General features: G+C 35.5%; 1 protein-coding gene across 2 annotated transcripts in view; it reads left to right on the forward strand.

Annotated features, from left to right (window-relative positions):
• The window catches only part of BBS9 (Bardet-Biedl syndrome 9), a 334,638-nt gene that overhangs the window by 158,156 nt on the left and 155,586 nt on the right, over positions 1–20,896 (forward strand). For both annotated transcript variants that reach the window (XM_069809142.1, XM_069809140.1), the window contains exon 21: positions 12,959–13,181. In XM_069809142.1, coding sequence (XP_069665243.1) covers positions 12,959–13,181 — 223 coding nt within the window. The remainder of the gene's footprint in view (positions 1–12,958; positions 13,182–20,896) is intronic.

Below are 20,896 nucleotides of genomic sequence, written 5' to 3' on the forward strand. Positions count from 1 at the left end.
GTCTCAAATCAGTTCAAAGCTGTGATACTTTTATTCTAGATACTGTAATGGTATGTTAGTATCTGATTAAAAAAAGCCAACCATGTGTCATGGCATTTTCTGAGAAAATAAGATAGAGATACTCCCAATAATTTTATGAAGCTCTCTATTTATATTGAACATATGACTTAATGATATGCTGCTGAATTCATCATTTCCCTCAGATCTGACAGTAAGTAATGTTTCTGAGAGGGTATATCAAGATCAAACCATCCAATCTTTGTTCTTGCAGGGGAACCAGTTGTGGTATTACTGCTTTTGGTTCTGAGGTTGTTCACAGTTGTTCTTTGTTGTAAATTGCAATCATAATGTTGCATTTGTTGGTCGTTGTTAGATAACCTATAGCTATTGCTCACACATTGCATTGTTGTATAATCTGTTTACTGGAGTTTACAAAGATACTGCTAGGTAGTGTGAGAAGACGTCATATGAATCTTTCATCTTGTTAAAAGATCCCAGAAAAAAAAATTCAGTCTCTTTTTACCATTTTCAGAGTAGCAATTTTTTCAGATGGAAGTTTTTCCTTTTAGTTAACGGTAAGATGCTTTGTCTTAACTCCTTGATTAAGAATGATATACTAGTATTCTCTCATACCTGCACAGCTGGTGATAGACTCACTTTGCATTAGGACAGGCCAGTTCAATTTAAAGGAACATAAAGATTGCATAGTTTATTTCTGCCATCTTCTCCTGGCTTTTTTAATGAAGTGAGAGTTGAATATAGCCAAAATATGGTTTTGATACCTCAAAAGTAAAATAGGTCATAAGACAAGGCTGTACGAACAATAGAGGAGTTAATGATCTTTGCTCAAGCTACTGTCTCAAGCAAAAACCCAGTAATTCTAGCATAAGCTTGAAAATTGGCTGTTGAAGTAAACATGCAAGTCCAGTTTGCCACTATCCTCATTGTCCTCACCTCTCCATTTTGGGAGAATAGAAATTCCACAATTAGAAGCAACAGAGCTGAGTTTAGTGGTGAGTAGATGGAAAGTACTGTGAGAATTTAAATAGGAAACAAACTTTTTGTCAAGTTGTGTTTTTTTCAGAGCTAAAATATTTAAGTGGGCATGGTTCCATGTTTGCCAGCTTTTGGAAACAAAACCTCGTTTGTCAGGCTTTCATAGCATCTTCTATTGGTAATCTAATAAAGGATATTGTAGTAAGAGAAGTTCCTCCCCAAGTGTATCACTGATATGAAAATAAAATATGGGCTGAGTTGCAGTGAGATGTCTCAAGAAGCTTTTTTTTATGTTTTACCTACTTTTTTCTGCAGACCAAGTATAACAAGGTCTGATTCCTCTTCCCCATGTCAAAAATTACCTTGCTGAACCTCACTGAAATTATAGACCTCATGTATAGACCTACTGTTGGATGTATAGCATTCTTCAGCAAGATGCATGACTCCTGATGTGTTTGCATACCTGCAGACAGCTTTAACAGCATCTGCAAAACCCAAACAGCACCTCAGTTTTCCTGGCCAACTGGTGAAAAGTTCTTGAGGAAAAGAAAGATGATGTGTTAGATGATTTCAGTGCTAAAAAGCAAAACAACAGACCTCTGAAGTTGGCAACAAAGAAGCCAAACCACTCCATTCATGTAGTGCATACAAGAGGTTCTTTCATCAGTTCCCAGAAAGGGATGAATGGTTGTAAGAAGTCAAGTTAAAAAGGAAATTAAGATTACAACCCCCCCTCAAAAATACAGGATTCAAGAATGGTTTGTATAGACACCCATGATGTGTGTGAACTTTCACGATTCCAGACAGGATGTGTTACAACAAACAACCATTACTACAGGAGTAACTGTACGATTAGGTATTTAGAATTTATCTGTTGAAAAACATGCTCTCTTCAATGCCTCTCACCCACTCTGCCTTAAAGATTTACATAATTTTCATTGTTGTCTAGAAATAAAATCATAAAAAACAGGTGTTAGGACACACTCTGTATTGCTCTGATTTTGAGATATGAGACAATTTGAAAGAGGAGTTGGGCAATATAGCTCCATTACTCGTCAAGAAGAAAACTACTGATCTAATTCTAGTCTAATTCTGACCTAATTCTAACCTAATTTTGAAAGTCTTTCTGTGCAAATGAAGAACATCTGATCCTAAAGGACGCAGCCCTTGTGGAACTTTGGCTACAATAGTCAGAGATTAATTACATTTTAATGAAGGAGCTAATAAAACCACCATCTATAGTCATCCTGATATGTCATGTTTTGGTGAAGCATGCACTTTCCTGAGAGCAAATTATTAAACCCAAAAGCATGGAAGAGTTAGGCAGCTGTAGAAATATTACGACTATGGTCCCCACCTGAAGGATTTCTGCTTTCTTACAGGTGATACACTCTCTAATCATGTTATCAGTTGTTTCATTAATACATGAAACCCTACAACTGCTAATAATCATAACTTGTTTCTGTGAGCAGGACTTTCTTCTGAATTGGACTTGATAAATATATTAGAATCTTGAATGATAGTGGCCATCATCATGATGGAACGCAGCTTTCAGAATGTTTGTTTAGTAATGCTCAATTTGCTAGATTCCTGAAATACCTACTGCTTTAACACTACTCTTCTACATGATGAATTTTCTAGAAGATCCTTGGTAAAATATTAGTTTAGGAGCACCATTCCTAAAAGACAAATACTGCATATTCTATGAGATATTTTTAAAAATGCTATTTTGATTTCTAAGCTGTATGCTTTCCTTTCATACCTGAAGACATTATAGAAGGAGGTTTTGGCAAATCTTGATTTAAAGTTAAATGTCTATAGAATAGAATCCTCCAAAAACTTGTAGTCTGTTATTTAGTGCAGAAGTGTTCAGTGGTTTGTGAATTGTGCTTCAGAGGACAAAAATATCAGAGAACGAATAAACTTTTAAATGCCAAGTGTGCTTTTCAGGAAAGAATCTGTCGTATAGATTTCTCTCAGGTGAAGTTGACATAGGATATCAATATACATTTACTCAGCAGGACTCAAAATGGATTCTTGTAGACAGTTGTTTGCTTCTGGAGTTTTTGTTAAATAAATATTTCTCAACTGAACAGATGAAGTTGCTGTTTCTATTGTTGCTGGCAATTACAGCACAGCTGTGCAGAAATGACAAGTGTATCTGTGACAGACTTTTTAAAAAAAAACTTATTCACAAAGGATTTTTTCGAAAGCTGATATTTGCAATCCACTAGCTAAAAATGTGAGATATGAATATTTGAATTAGGTGCTCTGAAGTAGCTTGAAAATAGTTGCTAGCATGAATAGTTATTGTTAAATAGCTCTGCCCAGATCTGTTGTGCTATACTCAGACTAGTTCAATAAATATTTTAAAGAGATCTCATACAGTTTCTTGTATAAGTCTCGATTCCTTTCTGTGCTCTTCTATTTGTTGTTGCTCATAGACTCTTTAATCTTTTATACCTTAAATATCCGTTGTATCAGGATCCCTACAGAGCTTGGTTGTTCAGGACGTGACATATTGTGATCAGAGTTATGAAGATGTTACGTTGTACTTCCCTGGTTTTGCATTTGTCTTTATCCTTTGCGTTTTAAGTAAATTGTAATTTGTTTGGAGTAGGTAGGTATGCTAAGTCCAAATTCTTAATAAGATTTAAATGTCTATAATGTAGCTCTTGACTTTAGGTTAAGACTTCAGAGTACTGTTGCACAAATAAGGATGTTTTTCTGCCTAAAATTCTTTCCTTGAATGAAAATGAAATTGATTCATCAACTGTTTTGAACTATTCTTGAGAACTATGTATCTTATTAGTTTTCTTCATTTTAGTTGTTCTGTCTTTTGCCTTGTCTTGGATGTTCAGCTATATCCTCATTTTGATATTGCTTTCATCAGTCTGCAAATTCCCATTAGAAATGAATTATTTTAGATGCCAGTAGTAATAAAAATCAGATCAGTTAATATTATAGATGTTATACATAATATTTGATTTAAAGGAAGATATGATTAGAGAGAACAGGATTAGTATAAGAATTTCAGTTTGTGCTTTTTCTATTGTATGCTTACGACAAATGTTCCTCTTAGGCACTTAATAGATTTGAAATGTATTTAGGCTTTAGTCATTTGTCTGGATTTTCATCAGACTTGAGTTCCACTAGTCTGTAGGATTTTACCATTTCCCTGCTTTTTAGGTATTCTAGTGGTAGGTTTTTGTTACTTACATATGTAAGTCTTTTTTGTTTGTTTGTTTGTGTTTGCATTTTTTGTTTATTTGGGGTTTTCTTTACAAAAGTGAATTGTAGAAGATTCTAAAGTAACGTCTGACTGGCGTTTTTAATGCACTATGTTGAAGAAAACTGTTTTTAAATTGTTACAAGGATAATTCTTCAACCAAGTCGTGCATCTTAAAAAATACACTATCTCTTGAGAGTGTTAAAAGGCTAATACATTAACACTTCAGTAATATTTTACTGCATCTTTTCTGCAATATAGATATAGAGTAGATATAGAGTCTATTTGTTTGGCTTTTTCTTTCATTTTATTCAGACTCTGTTCAGAAGGTCTCCCAAATGCCTTATCAATTCAACTTTAGTAGTTATTTTTCAGGGACACTCACAAGGAAAGCTTGCCAGCTCCATTTCTGGCAGAACAGGCAAATGTTATGTGCTATCTTCATGGCTGCTGTGGCTGTTATCTCCTCTTTGAGACAAATAGGTCAGTTAGAAATACAGAATATAAGTGAAAAATGTGGGTTAGGATGACTGGTAGAACAGTGAAATCCTGGCAGAATTTGCTAATGGTTTGTGCCTGTGTTGGAAACTACCAGTTCAGTAGCCCTGGATTAGTGGATTACGAGTTTGTATGTGTAACAATAAGATGATTTTTTTAATCACTGTAAAAGCAAATTGTTGAGAGACACATGGCTGGTGTTTCTTGTGAGTTAGCATATACAGTGCTTTCAGATACAGAAACCTCTTCTTTGGTGGTTTGGATAAGCAAATGCCAAGGTTGTTATTCGTGAGGTGAGCTTCCAAGTAGTCTAGCATTTTTGAGAGCTGATGAAATCATTATTGTGACTAAAATTCAGAAACAAGATAAAGCCAGGCAAATTCCTGAGTTAACAGCTGTAAGAATTCCCATAATTTGGCTTGCACCAATTTTGCATAGTTTTTCAGTATGTTTCACATTGCATTTGAGTTCTTTCAGAACTATCTTGGTTATCAGTCCAGGATAAATTACTTCATAGGCAGCTTGAAAAATGGCTTTTGCCCTAGGAATAATATTAATAATGATAAAGGCTTTCAAAGTAAATTCAGGCTTTTTAAGAAAGACTTCTTAAGATACAGAATCACATATCTGTCTGGCTCATGAACACAACTTAGGAACAATCTTGTTCAAGTTTGACTGATGTGCTATTAGAATGATTTATTTACACTTAAGACAAATAGTATGAATTTGTAGCGCTCTAACTAAATTTTTCACAATCCCTAGAGTTCTGTTAGTGCCATAAACCAGTTGTTCTCAAATTTACCTTCCAACAGTCACTTGCCCCCCCCCCCCCCCCCCCCATGTTGTCCACCCCATCCTTTCCCTGGAATGTCATTAGCCCTACAATATATCTGAGCTCTTACAGGAGCTGCTTCTTTCTGCTCACATCTCCACGTCTGCTCCCTATAGAGCACTCTTTCCCCAGCCAGAAACCCTGTCCAGGTTACCTCCAGGTTGGTGAAACAGTGCCCTAAGTACTACTATAATTTATTTTAATCTAATCTTCTCACAAAGATCATGCAGTTTCCTGTCTAAGATATCTTATGTGAAGGGTTTTGAATGAATTTTATGATGCTTTAAACTTATGAAGAGATTTATCAGCAAGCACTACTGTGTACAGATTTCTGTAGGCATCTATGGCTTTCCCTTGTTTTGCTGTTATAAAGCATTTTGTTACAGTTTTTAATAGAGGCTTTATTGTTGCTTAAAAATTCCAGTAACCATAGTTAGTGTTTGAGTGAAATCAAGTCGACTCATTTCATATTTTATAAACTAAATTAGAAATAGAAGCTTTCTGTGGGCAAAGTGACTTCTTTCTTGAGCAGCAATGAAGTCATGTAGCTTAAAAGATTGCCTTCAAAGGTCTTAAGCCTATTTAGAGAAGGTTCTTATCAGAGAATCATTAACATCTTTTGCAAAGTACAGAAGACTTGTAATCCTTACTAGCATGAACTGTCCATCTGTGACTACCTTTCAGTGAGCTCTAAGAAATATTTTTATATCTTTCAATTTACTTTAACACATTCTTCTATATGTTCTCTGATTATTTGGACAATAAACCAAATTGTTATCCTGTATTGATGTAGCTTACTGGGCCTTTTTAGGGCACAGGGGAGAGGGGAGGGTGTTAAAAAAAAAAAATTCCTAGCATGGCAGGTTGAGGTATTCTAGATGCAGTGCAGCAGATGTTGTTACTAGGATGGAGCTTAGCTGATTGCAGTGCTTGCTTAGAGCTACTTTTGTACCTCTAGATTCTGGTCCCGAATAGGAGTCAGTGTTCTTGCAGTTTAGGGATATGCACAATATCATGTGAAATATTTTAACCACAGATTGAAGTAGCTATTTTAATTCTACTTTTTCTTGCTCTTGTGGGTCTTGTGAAACTTTAAAGATTTTTTTTTCCTTGATGATCACAAGTCAGTTTATCTGGCTTGCTAAAAGGAACTGGCAGATATAATTGAAGGAAAACTAAATGGCCTAATGGAGAAACAGCTATGAAAATGTCTAATCATTTTAGAATAGTACTGTGTTGTAGTGGGCTTATATCATTAGCAATCATTTGTTGAAAAGTTGCTGCACTTCTGCGTTAACTAGTACAAGAATGGAATTGGTTTGGAAAGTCTTTGTTGTTAGCCTTTTGGACGAACACTTCTGCTTGAAGCCCTTTAACCAGAGTCAAAGGCATGGCAAAGATTGCAGCAACTTCCAGTCCTGTCTATGTATTTGGTGTAAGCACACTTTCAGGAGACAGCATTCACCTCTCAACTACAGTCAAAACAATCTTCTGTTTCTATGGTTCTTTTATCATTTCCCTATCAAAAAAATCTTGGGGCATTTAGAACAATGTTTCTTTCTTTTGCAGACTAGATCATTAATTAATTTTGTATCTTTTCAAACCTTGTAGGTATAATCTCCAGGCTAAATAATGTCTTTTATGGGGCTGGCATTAACAGATTTACTGGTTTTTGCTTTCATATAACAAGGATGTTTTCATCAGTTTGAGTGGTGCACTAGTTAATTCTACTGACCTATTATATACTTTTCTTATATTAAGCATCACAAAGTGAACTAGGGTTTACATTCAAAGAGAACCCTTTGCTCATCTCTTATATCCAGAGAAGAAAAAACATTGGAAGACTAATAGCTTGGCAAAATTGAGTTTCCATGGTTATCTATATTAAAATAGAGGAAAAGTCATTGGGGTCATCTGGTTAAAATTGTGAATATAAATGTTATTTTTACTTGTGTTACGATGCAATGTAATGAACTAGTTAAAGTTTCACACTTCACAAACTCCCTGCGTGTTCAGTTTCCATGCTTTGGTCTTGTGTCTTGAGCATTTTGTGTTCAGAGCCTTTGTAGGATTTAAGCTCTGGTGCATTTTGTGAATTTATGACAATTGCAGAGTACTAAAGGAAGGGAAAAGCTGTGTCATAAAACTGGAGCATTCATCCTCAACACATCCCAAGGCTCCTTTCTGTCACCCAGTTGCATCTTTTTTTTGCTTTTGTGTGTGTGTGTGTTCTTTTTAAAGCCCGAGAACTACCCGAAAGTAAGTCTATGAATTATTTACGTCTATTACAGGGTTTTCCTACAGGAAAAAATCTACTCACAAAGATTGCTCTAGAAAAAGTCTTTTGTAATTATACATACTCAATGTAGTGATAATTTTTAACTTTGCAGAATAGGGATTTAAGAGAAAGTACTTATCAGGCTGTTTCTGCAAAGCTACATAGCTGTATGAGTAGTTGCTATAATCTGGTCCAGGTAAAACTTGATGAATATTAGTGGTGTCATCATTTCAGAAGGCTTGATAATATTTATCCACCCTTTATATGTTTAAGATAGTCCTGTATGTAGGCTATCCTTGCAAATCATAGATTTGACTGCCCACTGTTTCTCAATGATTAGTGAAACCAGTCTATCTATACAGTTCATCAGTTAGATGAGGTTTGGCTTGGCCGTCTAGATGTGTGTTTGCTATTAGCTAAATCAGTGGTTTGTGTGTCAAAACCTTCAATGTCTCAGAACAAATTTTAATAAAGTCTAATGTTAAACAATATGGAGAAAGGTAGACTTTCAGTTTATGCATTATCTGCCTAAGTACAGCTTAAAATTTAGTAAAACTTGTTGAAGATTTTCAGTTAAAAAACAACAAATGCTTTTATTTTTTAATAGAAAATGCATGTGGTAAAACTTGTAGGTAAAACATCCTTTTTTTTTTTTTTTTTTTTTTTTTTTTCCAAAGTGATGTGACACAATGTGCTGTATTATTATCTACTCGGCTCTCTCTCATACTTACTAGAACTTGTCTGTGTTGGCAGCAGTTCACCCCAGTTCTGAGGGGAAGACCACTTTATCCACCAGAAATTCCAGCGTGATGTTTGCAGCAGGAGCTGTTAGATTCTCAGGGTTTTCCAAGTGAAATCACTTTAGTGTCTTTAGAAACTGCACTTGAGACTTTTATTTTTGTACATGTTTGCAATGGAAACCAAACACTGTAAACTTCTGTGCCATGCAGCTAGATAGGATTTTGACTGGACCTCAGTTGGAGCAATGTAGCTTAACCAGTACTTAATGTTTCACTTCATTAACTTCCAGTGATTTATGAATAACACTATTGGTGGAGTCAAGGGGAGTCTAAAAACTTAAGAAAATGTTTGTGGACAGTTATACAGTATGAATGTGTTAAGAATCTAAACTATATGAGTAAACCTATCAAGTCTGACAACAGTTAGGCCCTATCTCATGCTTCTCCCTATTTATGTGTGTCCTATGCATCTTAACAACAATATTGAAATTCTTCTCTCAGATCCTGCCGCTATGTATGTCTAGTTGACCTTGTCTGTTGACCAGCTAAACTCTTGGGGAGTGGAGACTTGAAGCCAGGTGGCAGACAGCAGTGCTGTGCCTTCTAACAGGGCCTGCCCTCAAATGTCACTAGTAACCACGTTCCCCACCTGCATATTGTGTCACAGGATCAGTGCCCTTTCTACAGCCTGACAATTTATCTGCAGTGTGAGATCTCACATGCTGAATGGGCCTGCAGTTTTATTGTCTACAATTTTAGAATAACAGTAGGTTAGTCATTTACCCTGCAGGGAACATAATTTTGGAGGTTTCTTCTTGTTTGGCAGATGGTAGAACCTAAAAATCTTCCTAAAAATTAGGTACTCTAGATTAAACCTTATGCCAAAGTGAGATCAAACGTATAATCACAGTCACACTCAGATATGCTGTGACACCTGAGGCTCCTTAATGATAATATATATGGAATATAAGTGGTGTGTACTAGTACAATCTTAGTCCTGCTAGTATCACAAATCTACATTTGGTCTTCAGATTCCTGCAGTGTATATGATTTGGTTAAAATGAAAGTCCTAATCTCCAGCCATTACCTACAAGAGAAAAATAATAATGTATACATGTGAAATATGAAGCCAAGCCTTTCCCAATGAAAAAGTTAAACTGATGAATTAAGTACTTTTCATATCTATTCCAGGTGATACAGTCAATATGAAGAATTTGCACTATTTAATAATACCTCTTTCTGTGAGTCTTGACTCACATTCGTTGTGGCAGTTATGGCAATGCTTGCTGGTCATAGGATGATGGATTACTGGTATCACACTTCTGTTGAAGGTGTTCTTTTCAGACCTCAAATATGCAGAATACTACACAAAAAGCCATTAGTGAACATTACAACTATGGCTGTAGAATCATTCTTCAGCGTGGGCCATAGACTAGAACACTTTCATTTTCAAACATCTTTTAGTTTTTTTAATACGTAAAGGGTGAAGAATTTTTCATGTTCCTTCAATTCTCCCCTTGTGGCAATAAAAATTGCTGACAAAAGCAGTCTTATTTGTGGCCATTAATTCCTAGTTGTATAAAATCACCTCAACAGGTTTCCATCAAGATTTTTTTCCATGTAGAGGTAGCTTTTGTGTACTCTTTCACTAATCATAAAGGCTGCTTTGGATTTGACTGGACTTACTAGGTCAACAGTCCTTGACTTGGAGAAGATAGTTTTATGGTCTACTGAGAAACCAGTTTTTACGTGGAAATTAACATTTTCCAACCCTTGTTCTTGTATTTAAGGCTATGGTACAAAGTAAAACATACCTGTGTGAGCCAAGGAGAGAATACTAGCCACTTTTAATTTCCTGACTTTTGTTAGCTTGTATTTCAGTCTCCTTATTTAAATGCTCCTTTTGCCTGCATTTTTATAACTTATTTGGAGGGATATATTGGCCAGCTTCTCAGCTACTGTATGCTGACACCAGTTGATCATGTTTCTTTGTCTTTTAGTGTAACTCAGATTCTTACGTTTATGTTGTCTTATTTTTCATGATTTGTAGTATAATTAGGAGTGCCTGGCTTGACTGTTTTTGATGCTTTCTACATATTAACTTTCATTGCCCAGTATGTGGGAATGGAGACAGCATTTACCAGCTCATTAACCTCTTTAAATTGACTGCGGGGTGGATTATTTCCTGTCACCATCACAGGTCAGTGGGTGGATTACACTCCAATGGAATCTTTCTAGAATATTTGAAAAATGCTGAGATACCACAGTACAGATTGACTGGCATGATTTTTCTAATTTACAGGTTTTTTGGGGGGGAAATCCAGATAAGACAATAGGTTATTGTTGTCATTGTTCTGAAATCAGGAAAGGCAAACGTTTACTAAGAAAACCCCACTAGTTGATCCTGTTCCTCTGCAAAATGTAAATGTTTTATACAGTGTGTTTTCAGGACACTATTAGGAATAGTGTCTGTTTGGACCAGGTTGAAGTGCATATGACTGTGTGGTCTCACTGATATACTTCACCACTAGTAAGCATCCGTCCTGGACCTGTTCTTAGGAAGTAACAAAGTCAGGAAGGGTGGCCTTTGCTTCTCTGTGTCTAAAGTAGTACCCTAGCTTTCACAAAAGCCATATGTACCTAATAAAAGAGATTCACAAACCTTATTTGCTCGACAGTGGACTCCAACAGGGTTGATGCCATCATTTTTTAAAATGTTACACTTACCCCGTCACAGAGATTTGGATAGGTAGGTGATTTTGCAGTTCAGCTGAGCATTTTCAGTCAAGTAGAATGCATCATGAGGAAGAGCTTAAAAACGAGAAGACTCTGGGGTTGTATTAACTACAGCTGGATACTTGAGTTTTCTCTTTGTTCTGTCTGAGTAATCACCATGTAAAGAGCTACTTCGGTGTTACTTTCTGTTAGCTTAGCAGCAGATAGAGCTGGGTGTTTCCAGACTGTAGCCTCAAAACTTCTGAAGTCAATAAAGACTATTGCCAAAGTAAGTCCCAACCAATGAGGAGTGCTGAGAGAGCAGACACTAATAGTGCAGCGATTGAATATTACTTCTGTGTACATGTAGGCAGCACATACATAAAACTTGCTAACAGGTAGCTGAATACTAGGAGATGTTATGAGTCCTGAAGTTAGCAGACCACAAAGCCTTGATATGAGTTGCTAACTCTGTCCAAGCTCTGCAAGATTGTAATGAAAAGACATGAGCAGGCTTTGTGATCAACTTGCAGGTTCATTAATTATAGACACTTTGGATTAATCACATGGTCTCATCATAGAGTGTAATTTAAGATTACAGAGTGCATCAGGAAGAGTGAATTCTGCATTGCACACTGCATAAATGAGATGGATGTCATATATTACCTTTTACAAATTAACCTAATAACGTTGTTGCAAATAACAAGACTTCTGCTGTCCAGGATTCTTACTTGAAGGAATGTCTTTTATTTGTTTGTGTCACCGAAAACCATAGTAGAGATTACAAACTTGAACCTGACTTTTAAAGGTGCTTTTCAAGGTGCCTTATGTAAAGAAACTTACTTGCTTTTACTGAGTGTTATTCACAGGAGTAATAACTTTATTCCACACTTTATTTTGTGGAAGTATGTATACTAAATATGACACTGAATATAGCTTTTCCTCCTGAAAGCTTTTCCATAGATAGGTGTTTGTTTTAACTGAACTGATTACTAAGCTGCTTTTCTCATAAATGTTTACAGCTTCCCTCTACATGGTCAGAAATCTAAGTCCCAGTTCATCAGAGCACTGACACACCTGTACTAATGCTGTGGGTATCATAGCTTGAAGTTAATCAATCTGATATGTGGATACTGAATATCTGCAGCTTTGAGTTTCAGTCATGGTGTTCTGTGCAATTGGCATATTGTCAGAATCTTATACAGTGATTCCAAAGAACGTATAACTGGATACTTTTTTTTTTCCTGGCCTTGACATATCTTCAGCATAATGTTATATACTACATATTATGTATGTATTTACATCTCAATTCTGTTCTTAATTCTAAATGTTGCATCCAGGAACTTCTAGTTTTCAGTTGTTAATATAACTACTGAAATTAACTGTTATGTCACAATACTGTCGATATATTATTATTACTATTATTGTTGAAATTATATTTCTCTGTCAATATTGGGACATGTTTGGGTTTTTTTTAGGCTCGCTGGCAAAGTTTTTGCTTGTACAAGCTGAAGAACTGGGTGTTCATGACACTCATTAACCCTCAAATTGTATTGTATGTATTGGTATAATTTGAAAATTCTTAGTCCTTGATTTGTTACTTTGTTTTTAATATGCTATATCATATTACAGTTCACCTATTTTATTTAATTTCCTTTTCTTTAATTCAGGGTTGGGAAGAAACTGTGGATGCTGCCATTTCTTACTTGTTAAGAACTTGTTTGTCAAAGAGTTCTAAGGAACAGGCCCTGACTCTCAGCAGCCAGTTGTGCATGCCCAAAGACACTAGCAGACTGAAGAAGAACATCACCCTCTTCTGTGATAGATTGGCCAAAGGTGGTCGCCTTTCCTTAAGTATAGACTCAGCCACTCAGCAAGCTGCTGTCATGCCAGGTAAGACCTGAAGTATATGTTCACAATTCAAAATATGTATTTGTATATTAAAATTAAAAATTATGCACATCTGATGGTGTTAGCAGTTGGTTTCCACAACAGGTAAAAACCAAAACACTGATTGTGTTGCTGACCTATAGAATGAGTTGGTAATGAGATAATTTTAAATCTAAGTTTTATCTCAATTTGATCACTTACTGCTGCTGAGCAAGTAGTGAGGAGCGAAAAGTCCTACCTTCTTGATAGAGAAATGATTATGGTTGCATTACTGTCTTTATGGCATATGCCTATGACTAATTATGAAGTAGTGATAGCACTGAATAAAAAAATCTGCAACTTTAGAAAGTACTAGTTGGCTGGGTGATAGCTCACAGAAAGCATGAAATTAAAGATGAAGCTAATTTAAGTAGGTGTTGAATAATTTTTCTAATTTGGAAAAGGAATGTAGAGAAGATTTCAGAGTGTTGCACAATGATTTAAATGAATGTCATGGAATTACCATTTTTGAAAGAAATTTTACTCATGTCCTTTTCTATATTCCTACTTCTTTAGTAACAGTGGAAGCAAAGCCACATCTTTTCTGTAGAATCTTAATGCTAGTGTCTTTGTACTGTTGCAAGACATTTTCTTCTTGTCTTTTTTCTTTAGTGAGACAGACAATCTCTTAATAAACACCGGATACTCCTGCTGACTTGGAAGCAGGTTTTTTTACCAGCTTCGTGCTCTGAATTTCGGTTGGATGTTCATTCAGCTTCGTAGTCTCCTAGACCACATAATATCACTATGGTCTTTGGCCTCAATGACCTCTTTCACCTACAGCAGTCTTCACATCTGTAGGGAAAAGTATATTGTATGCATGCTTCATGCTTAAAATTGGGAGTTTATTATTTTGTCTTCATGGGTATTGTTTTTGATCAAGTTTGGAGTTGTGTTAGGGCAGTATCTTGTTTTTCTATATTTGTTTTCTTACATTTCAAATAATAATTTAATTCCTGTTTAATATAATCTGAATGACCTGTGCAATGTTTCAGCAACTGAGAAGTCCTTGTTACTATGTACAGCCCTCCTCTGCATGTGCTACTTTAAATGATTCGGTCAAACAGCTGCAGACTGTGCTGTGGTAGAAACTCTCTATATAATTTTTCTTTAGAGTTACACTATACCCATATCTGGAAGTTTTACAAATTTTTGTTAGTATTTCTTTGCAAGCCTAAAATATGTTAAGGGTATTTTATCTGTTGAACTTTGAAAAGATCATATAGGCATTGTTTTTCCTTCTCAAAATTTTGAAAAGGTGTTAATAGCTGCAGTTCATCTTTTTCCACCTAAGGTAATAAGGTGAATTGATTTAATATGGAAATTCACTTCTGCCTGTTCAATTGACTAGTGTTATTGGGTTCAAGGCACTATGCAATTTGGTTATGATTAATTCTGTTAGGAAAAGAGTAAAATTTTTAAAAATTGTAAACAAATTAGAAGAAATCTTGCTCTAGATGAAGGACCTTGGGAAAACCATCTGGTCTCCACATTGAATATATAAAGACTAAAATTTAAAAAAAACCACTAAACCCACTTTTTTCTATTACATGAGGCCAAAATAACACCAAGAAGGCATGAGTGACATCTACTAGACTAATTTTTACCATTGTGGTACAGGTAGACAGTTATACTACCTCTCAAATAAAAATAATACAAGGAAGAAGTACATTCCAAGCAAAACATAAGATATTTGACAGTGGGCTGTTAGCCATGTTTTGATGATATGTGGGACCAGGTTTACAGTTTCTTATGATGAATAGTGAAAAATGAAGTACCTGTAGGTACCTGGTTGAGACCTGGTATAGCAATGTCCCACCCAACATAAACTCTTTTAGCTATATTTGAAATGCCCTTTGGCCATGACTTACTTTAAAAAGAATTAAAATCTGTAACCCAAATACAGATTCCAAAATAAATAATTTTACTTTCAAAATTGCTGACTCTCATGTGTAGCCCTTTTGAATATCAAATCGCCTAATTAAGAATCAAAATTATGACCCAATTAGGCTAACACTTCAGAGTATCACAAGAAGGTATCATTTAAAGAAATTATAAAACCTAATGTAGCTTTCTTATGGTCACTAAGAGTGCAGCCTGAAGCCTTGATAAAAGGTTCCGTACATTTATATTTACTCATTAACTGTTGAGAGAATATGCTTTTTGAAAAAGTATGGAAGAGCTTCAAAAAAAGAAATCTCACCTTCATTTACAGGACAGGCTCACTTCTGCCAAATGCTTAGAATAGCATAGTGTTTAAATAGTTACTCTCTAGCAGTATGTGCTGTATGCTTTGAAACTTTGTGGGTGTTTGTCTTTGGACAGACTGGAGATAACTGAGAGCTTTCTTGGGAGAATAAAGGTTTTACTGATGCTTTTTAAACATGTTTGTCACCTCTTTGGGTTTTCTTTGGCTATCTCGACATTGGCAGGTAGTGTGGTCTGTTAGAAGCAGATCTGCAGGGGGAAGTAACCGAGCCTGGCAACATGACTTGTATTATCTATGTGTTTCTGAGGCTGTTTGAGCTAGCTCTGTTCCTGTCTGATGTACTGATCCTCCATTAGCAGTTAGAGTGCTTTAGGTGCTTTCCTGGGATTCATCTGCCCAGTTAGATTCACCTAAAAAAACCAAGTTCATGTGCCCAAGACCACTCGTCAGTGTGCAAACAGTGCAGTTAATGGGGATAATACAGAAATTTGCCTCACTCTTGATTCCAACTACCTGTTCAGTCTACACTAGGAAGAAATGGAGAATGCTGTCTTATAAAGGGGAACTGGTATACAAAATAACTATATGCTGTTGAGTAAAGAGCTCTTTGATAATGCCTATAAAATTGAGGAACTCCTTCTCCCAGTTCTTAAAGGGGGGAACAGGAATAAGTAGAGGAAAATGAGGTAGAACTATACATGGAGAGGGAGATGTTGAGAATTGAATTTGTATCCAAGGATTTATGGTTAAATATTGGATGTTAATGTAGGGGAAAGTTCTTCAGGATGTTTAAGCTCCAAGCCAAGCCAAAGATGGTCCCATAATTATTCAGTAGTGTAGCTGTCATTAGCTTGAGGATTTTGTTCAATGCCACTTTTTCTTAGGCCCATTCTTTTTCTTAATGGTGGAAACTCCTTTTTCTATAGCAACGAACTTTTAAAAAAATTATTTAAAAGTACCTAGGACCCTTCTGGCATTGCAGCACTATAACAGTAAGCTGCATTTCTATAAGCTATATTTAATAGGTTCAAGATGGTGTACCCTGAAATCTAGAGAAATTGCCTGAAGCCACGTCAAAAAGCTGATGATTATCTTTAAGTGTGCAACTATTTGAAAGATACCTTCAGAAGATAGTTATCAGTATTTGTAGTTAATCCAAGAGTATATGTCAGAGGTATGCCATGGTCTCTGCTGGGTCTGAGTTTGTTCATTATTTTCTTTAACAGCTTCAGTGATGGAATATGGAGCATGAATGTTAAAATTGTGGTTTTGCAACAAACTAGCAGTAGTTTCAAGCACACTGAAAGAGCAATAACTCTGACCTTGATAAATTAGGGGAGTGATCTGAAGTCACTAAGATGGTGTTTAGTCAACAAGTGCAAAGGACTCTGGCAAGTAAGAATCAGACAAACTAAAAATTGAGAAATAATTCCATAAGCACTGGTGCCATAGGATTGACTCCTGGGGGCTATAGTGGACCAGCAACTGAATAAAAGTCAGCGATATGATCCCATTAAAGGCGAATTCCAACTTTGGGATGTAGTTATATGACTTTTAATGAAGAGATAAATTATTTCTTTCTGTTATTCATGAGAAAGATTCAGTTGAAATTACAGGGTAACACAGTTTAAGGAAAACTTAGACAAATTGAATAGAGTTCAGAGAAGAGCACAAATATTATAAATGATTGAAACAATTTTGCTTTCTCTTTCGTCTGAGGGAAAGAGAAAGAGAAGGTTGAGGAGGGATATGATAGTTTTCCAGTATGTAAAATGTTCTTAGAAGGATGATTAAAAGTTAATCAGAATCATTGGCTAAATATGTTTATAACTGTAAGCCACATCAGGCTGTATTATGTACTGTGTTGCCTTTGGCAATGTGTAAATGGTTGCATGAGAGGAATGGTGAGGGGCTTAGGCAGTGGTGTGAACCCAAAAAGTGTTGGTCAGTGCCAGGGAAGTGCTGGGGAAAGGTGCTGTAGACCACCCAGGTTGTCATATATTGAGTTTAATGGGTGTGAGAACTTAGAGCATAAATCCTGATGACCTGCAGTGAATTAATTCTGTAACTTTTAAAGGTCTCTTATAATATCTGTGTGTTTTGCAGGATTGCTTTGAAAACCTTAAGCAGTGTCAGCTGTGGCTGTTTGGAGGCTTGTTCAGGTGTCAGTCTGACTGGAGCTCTATTTGCAGTATTGCCTCACCTATATTTTGGGTATCTCAGCTACTCTTTGGCTAGAATGTGATTCTGCTTTTCCTATAGTAGTTCCTGGTGTGCAAATGGCACCTGTATTGGTTCAACGTTTTGTTCAAGCAAGGATTTTTAATTTTAAATTAGGACTTTTTTTTTTCTTTAAACCATCCTTTTTCTTCTACTTCTTTTTTTTTTAACTGAGCTTCAGTAATTTTTTTCTCCTTTTTGTTTGGTTAGGAGATCTTTGTATTGTGCTTTAGCATGATTTGCTTACACAATTGAATGTAACTGGAGCAGTAGAGAAAATAATATTTTAATGTAAAAATCAGTTACTGAGTACTGTGTCACTGAAATCCAGGGAATGCCAGATTGTCATCTCCTCGGGTCAACTGAATCTTCAGAACTGAAATCAAAAGCAAAAGGAGGAATATTTTGCATCCAGAAAATAGGATTTGCAAATAGTTTTGTGTAAGTGTAATATTTAAGACTTATATAAAAGTAGAGCTAGAAGTCAAGCCAACTGCCCATCTAGTTTTCTCCTCTGTGTTGTGATGGGGTTAGTGTATCCAGACTATCAGTGACAAAGTTTATCTGAATTCTTAAACACCTTGGACAAGGCTGAACAATATCTCTTGATAGCTTATATGGTAGCTTAGTGTCCTTATTGGAAGGTTTTCCTAATATTTGATATATATTTTTTTTCCTGCAAATCAGACTGGTTTATTGTGAATATTGAAGGTGGAGGTGGCAATTAATGATGTTCTTTATAATGGTAAAAGCTTTGGAAGATTTTTAGTATATCCCTTCAGTAACTTTTTCTTTTGTACTAATTGTGACTAAATTATCCCAGTCTTTTCATGATGACTTTCAATTCTTACTGCTTGTTTTCCAAAATGGAATGCTATTCCTTTTGTCTATAGCAGGGAGTATACCCTGCTATACTCTGCTCCATCTCAATCTCCAGACCCTTTCCTATGCATTTGTTGCCAGATGTTTCCCATTCTGTATTTATACATACTATGTTACTTTTCTAAGCATGGTAGTATATACTTGACACTTTGTCTTCATAGCTTTTTTAATTTATCAAGTTGATTATAATTCTGCTTTGTATAATCATGATTCTATCATTCATATTATGAATGGGTAAATGCTAACTTTAAAGACAATGTTCTTTACCACATTAAATATACATATGCACCCAGAAAGTATTCAAAGTCATCCTCTGGAAGAAAAAAGTTTTTCTAGTTTGCTTTTTTTTTTCCTTGCATAAGCTTATAAAAACCTCTTTACAAAATCCTGTACTGATATCCATGAGTGAATATTGCCTATTCTGAAGCTGTGCTTTTAACTGGAAAACTGGGATGCAACAGAATGTGTCATATTCCTTAAGGAACTCTGTTTACATGCTACTAAACTTGAGGAGAACGTCGGGATTAATTGGAAAAACATGTGGATTTGAGTTCCTGGAAGAGCAATATTAATTTTTTTTTATATCTATATAAAAGATATAAACATTGCTGCAAAGTTCTTAGTATACAGAGAGTGTGCTGTAGAGAAAGACTAGTGATAGTTTGTTGGATCTGAAAAAATAGGATTTTTGTTGTTGCAAATTGCTCTCTTACACTGTTAATTATCAGTTCTTCATTGGTCATTAGAGGAAAGGAACAAGCAGTATAACTCAGGTATTCTCAAACTTCATAACGTGGACTTTTAACACAGAATGTCTTGCAAAATGTAGTGCCTGCCATTTGTGCTCACACAGATTCCCGTCTGTCATGGTAATGTTATCTCAGTAGCAACTACAGTAATTTTTTGCCTGGAGAAGTTAGAAATTATTCAACAGTAATTTAGCAGCCCAAAGAGGGCACAGAAATTAGCACCAATGACTAGACAACGCTTTTGAACTACCAGCAGATGTTCTTAAAATCACGGGAGGTGGTTTGAAAACTTTTCCTGTAACTTAAGTATTGTGAGCCTGAGATCATGGTGCATCAGCAGCTTTGTATAGCCCACCATGCTGGTGCAGAGAAGTGTATAAAAATTGCCAATATATTTTTTTCTCATAGATGTGACACAAGTCCAGTGGTGTTTATCTCCACAGAAGACTATGGTCCATTATGAAGTGTGATTCTCACTTAAGATATTTTCCATATGTTGTCTGTAAAAATAAAATACTAAACTACTTTTTTTCCCTTTAGTAACCCTTAAAATAATGCTTTTAGCTATTTTTTCTTATTTTAGTTTAAATATATTGTGTAATCATAAAGCTTTTTAACAATGCTTATTAGATCTCTGTAAGGAAAAGTGAAAGTAAAGTTTCATTCACAACGCTTGCTGCAAGGATTTTGTATACCTCAAGATCGGTCAGTACTGATTGATGGAACTGGTAGTCCACTGAGGTCAGTGGAAACTGTCATTGACCAAATTAGATTCAGCATTTTACCCATGTTTTTCATAGTGTTTCTCACCTGTTTCCACTATTTCCCGAGACAGTACCATTCACAAAAGTGTCTAGAGGACATTGGTAAGTATCTGTGATCTCAGGAATCTAAACCTTAATAAAAGTGCCTATTTCTCATTGAAAGTCAGTTTGCTGAGGAATTTTTTCTTAAATGTACCCAGAGGCTTTTAAAGCACATTTATAAAACACTACATGCCAATTCATTCCTATGGATTTGTTGGCTCAGGCCCTTAAATATGAAATGACATTAACTCACTTTAACTGTTGCAATGAAAACTCTAACTCCTCTTTTCTAGCTTCTATAAAATCATACAGGTTGTATGATTTTAAATCAATAATAATCAATATTAATCAATAAAGTACCTTGAAACACCAGTTCCCCCAGGACTAAGAGTGAAAACATATCTTTTTTTAATGTGTAAGATGATATAAAAAAGACTGAACTCTGCATTTAAACAGAAAAAGAAGATTTTTTTCTTACATTTGCTGGCTAAATTTGTTTAAAAAATATAAATATATGAAGTATAGCTATGTATCACTAAAGTATCATATTGATTAACCTTCATATTCTTAAGTGCTCAAAACTTATAGACATATTTATCGGATTCAAAAATTAATGTATGTTTGCATTTTAACAAGTACATGTTTTTTCTCACTTGCCTGTAGAAGCTGGGGTTCCCATACCCAGATAAAGGTTTCTCTGTGTGAAGTTGTGTACTACTTGCATTGAAACCAAAACAGGTCCATCATCACTGTATGAGTTTTTTCAAACTTCCCATACTTCTCATACTGCCTGAAGGCAAACAAACATTTGGT

Source organism: Haliaeetus albicilla, chromosome 2 (genome assembly GCF_947461875.1).
Source record: "Haliaeetus albicilla chromosome 2, bHalAlb1.1, whole genome shotgun sequence".
NCBI lineage: Eukaryota > Metazoa > Chordata > Aves > Accipitriformes > Accipitridae > Haliaeetus > Haliaeetus albicilla.